This window comes from Cervus elaphus, chromosome 9 (genome assembly GCF_910594005.1).
Source record: "Cervus elaphus chromosome 9, mCerEla1.1, whole genome shotgun sequence".
NCBI classification, from domain to species: domain Eukaryota; kingdom Metazoa; phylum Chordata; class Mammalia; order Artiodactyla; family Cervidae; genus Cervus; species Cervus elaphus.
Window position 1 is genome coordinate 43,253,506 of NC_057823.1, and position 3,211 is coordinate 43,256,716.

At 36.2% G+C, this 3,211-nt stretch overlaps 1 protein-coding gene across 1 annotated transcript; it reads left to right on the forward strand.

Moving 5' to 3' along the window:
- Nucleotides 1-1,242: 1,242 nt before the first annotated feature.
- On the forward strand, nucleotides 1,243-2,199 carry LOC122700955 (olfactory receptor 2L2-like). Its single transcript, XM_043913978.1, has one exon. It carries the CDS (start codon nucleotides 1,243-1,245, stop codon nucleotides 2,197-2,199), a length of 957 nt encoding a protein of 318 aa, XP_043769913.1.
- The last annotated feature ends 1,012 nt before the right edge of the window (nucleotides 2,200-3,211 follow it).

The window sequence follows — 3,211 nt, forward strand, 5'->3', positions numbered from 1 at the left end:
CGCTCAGTTGTATCCAACTTTTTGCGACCCCATGGATTGTAGCCTACCAGGCTTCTCTGTCCATGGGATTTTCCAGGCAAGAGTATTGGTGTGGGTCGCCATTTCTTTCTCCAGGGGAATCTTCTGGACCCAGGAATCGAATTTGGGTCTCCTGCATTGTAGGCAGGCGCTTTTACTGTCTGACCCACCAGGGAAGTCACCACTAGCTCATTACATGATCTTGAAAATTTTCCACTTACGATGTCTCTGGAGAATTCTTCTTTCCATCTCCATGAAAAGATTCTTTTTTCTTTTTTTTCCATTTAAGTGACTGAGCATTACTCTGTGCAATCCCTTCAAAGGTCCTAAATTATTTCATCTCTTATTGTGCCTTGCACTCATCTGCTTTCTTTTAATTTATAACATATCTATATGTTGTAATCATGTTAATTGGGATTTAATAGGGAGATATTTTAAATATATGTGATTAAGTTTGTATACTAATCTACAATTGGAAAGTTTTAGATATAAGAAAATAAAAAGTAAAATTTGAAAGAGTAAGTCAAAGTGAAATTGAACACTGTTTCTCTAACACATAAAAGTCATAAAACATGCCATTTGGGAGAGTTTCAGCAGACTCTTGAAAGCTATAAGGAGTGTGATACATAGATTTTCAGGCATAGATTTTGTTAATACATTAACCACAGCATTCAGAAACACATTTCTTCTAAGGAAGCAGAAGAAATGATCCTTTGAATATTACATGACATATGGATTCATTCTAGATTTCACAAAAGATAATTCAGCTAATGCTACCTGACTTAAATGTGGAAAAAAAAATTCCTTGTCATAAATATTTACTAATAATGGAATTCTATAGTGCAAGCACTTACATTAATTTCCTATGAATATACTTTAAAAGTGGCATCATTTTTAATGTTAGTTTAGTTTGTGTAGGTCAGTCAAACATATTTGTCCTAATGATGTTGTAATATATATTTTTTTAGATTACTTAATAGAAAACACTCTGGAACATTTGGAAAACACTTTGGCCAAAAATGTTTGCATTTTCAAATTTTAATTCTGGCTCAAAATATTAAGGTTTTGTTTTTGTAAAATTAATAAAATCAGTTCATTTTTAAGAACTGTAACATTTTAAGTAATACAGAGTCTGATTAAAATAATAACAAAAATATCTTATAGTTTTTAACTTAACTCATTTGCTTTTGTGTCTCCCTTTAGGAAAAATAATATGAATGACCAATGGAAAATTATAATCAAACATCAAATGGTTTCATTTTATTGGGGTTGTTCCCCTCATCAAGATTTGGCATATTTCTTTTCATTCTTATTTTTGTCATTTTCCTAATTGCTCTGTTTGGCAACCTCTTTATGATCCTTCTCATCTTTCTGGACACCCATCTTCACATACCCATGTATTTCCTTCTTAGTCAGCTCTCCTTCATTGACCTAAATTACATCTCCACCATTGTTCCCAAAATGGCCTACAATTTTCTCTTTGCAAACAAGTCTATCTCCTTCATTGGATGTGGGATTCAGAGCTTTTTCTTCTTGACTTTAGGAGGTGCAGAAACATTGCTCTTGACGTTTATGGCTTATGATCGTTATGTAGCCATTTGCTTCCCTCTTCACTATCCCATCAAAATCAGCAGAAAGGTCTGTATGTTGATGATAATAGGATCTTGGATAATGGGCTCTATTAATTCCTGTGCCCATACCACATATGCCTTTCGTATCCCTTATTGCAAATCCAGGGCCATCAATCATTTCTTCTGTGATGTTCCAGCCATGTTGACTCTGGCCTGCATGGACACCAGGATCTATGAGTATACCGTGTTTATGAGTACCATCTTCTTCCTTTTATTGCCTTTCATTGGTATTGCATGTTCCTATGGTCGTGTTCTCTTTGCCATTTATTACATGCATTCAACCAAAGGGAGGAAGAAAGCTTATTCGACCTGCAGCACTCACCTTACTGTGGTGACTTTCTACTATATGCCCTTTGCTTACACTTATCTCCGCCCAAGATCCTTTCGTACTCCAACCGAGGACAAGGCTCTGGCTGTCTTCTACACCATCTTGACCCCAGTGCTCAACCCAGTTATCTATAGCCTGAGAAACAAAGAGGTGATTGGAGCACTGAGAAGACTAATTCATAGATTCTGCTCTGTGAAACTGTCAACAAATATTGTGGCATGAGTACCAGCATCTTAGGTATAAACTCATTCATCAATATACAGAAATGTAAATTACTTTATCATTATGTTCAAGGACTATGTTTAATCTGGAGAAGAAGAAAATTATGTCTGGACAAATTTATAATATATGTTTGTATATATGCATATGTATGTATATATATATATATATACACATACATATATATGTAATTTCAAGTGTCATTCTTTATTCTTCAATTTTTCCCCATTGATTTCAAATGCATTTATTTTTTGCCAACATGTGGTAAACCAAATGGTTCTTTGTCATGTGGTAATAAAAATGAAAGTTGTTTAACTGGTCATTCAGTATGACAATTCCATTGTATCCAAATATTTTCCCAGTATGCTTAAACCATAAACGTAAATGTTTCCCGGATATCTAGATCAAATTAAAATAAGAATTATTTCTATTGTTTTCATAATAGACATAATTTATCAGTAACAGTTACTCTTGTTTTTCAATTTAGGGAAACTTATGGTTGAAGTGGCTTCCCAGATGGCACTAGTGTTAAGAACCCGCCTGATAATGCAGATTAGATTTAAGAGATGTGGTTTAGGTACCTGGGTATGGAAGATACCCTGGAGGAGGGCATGGCAACCCAATCCAGTATTCTTGTCTGGAGAACCCCATAGACAGAGGAGCCTGTTAGGTTACAGTACATGGGGTTACACAGAGTTGGACACGACTGAAGGAGCTTTAGCTGAGACTTCAAGTTCTTATAGCACTCTGAATAAGGGATTCCCTGGTGGCTCAGAGGTTAAAGCGTCTGCCTGCAATGCGGGAGACCTGGGTTCAATCCCTAGGTCGGGAATATCCCCTGGAGAAGGAACTAGCACCCCACGCCAGTATTCTTGCCTGGAAAATCTCATGGACGGAGAAGCCTGGTGGACTACAGTCCACGGGGTCGCAAAGAGTCAGACACAACTGAGTGACTTCACAACCAACAAGTTATTATACCACTCTGAATTCTAGGGATGTAACTTAATATCAGCTA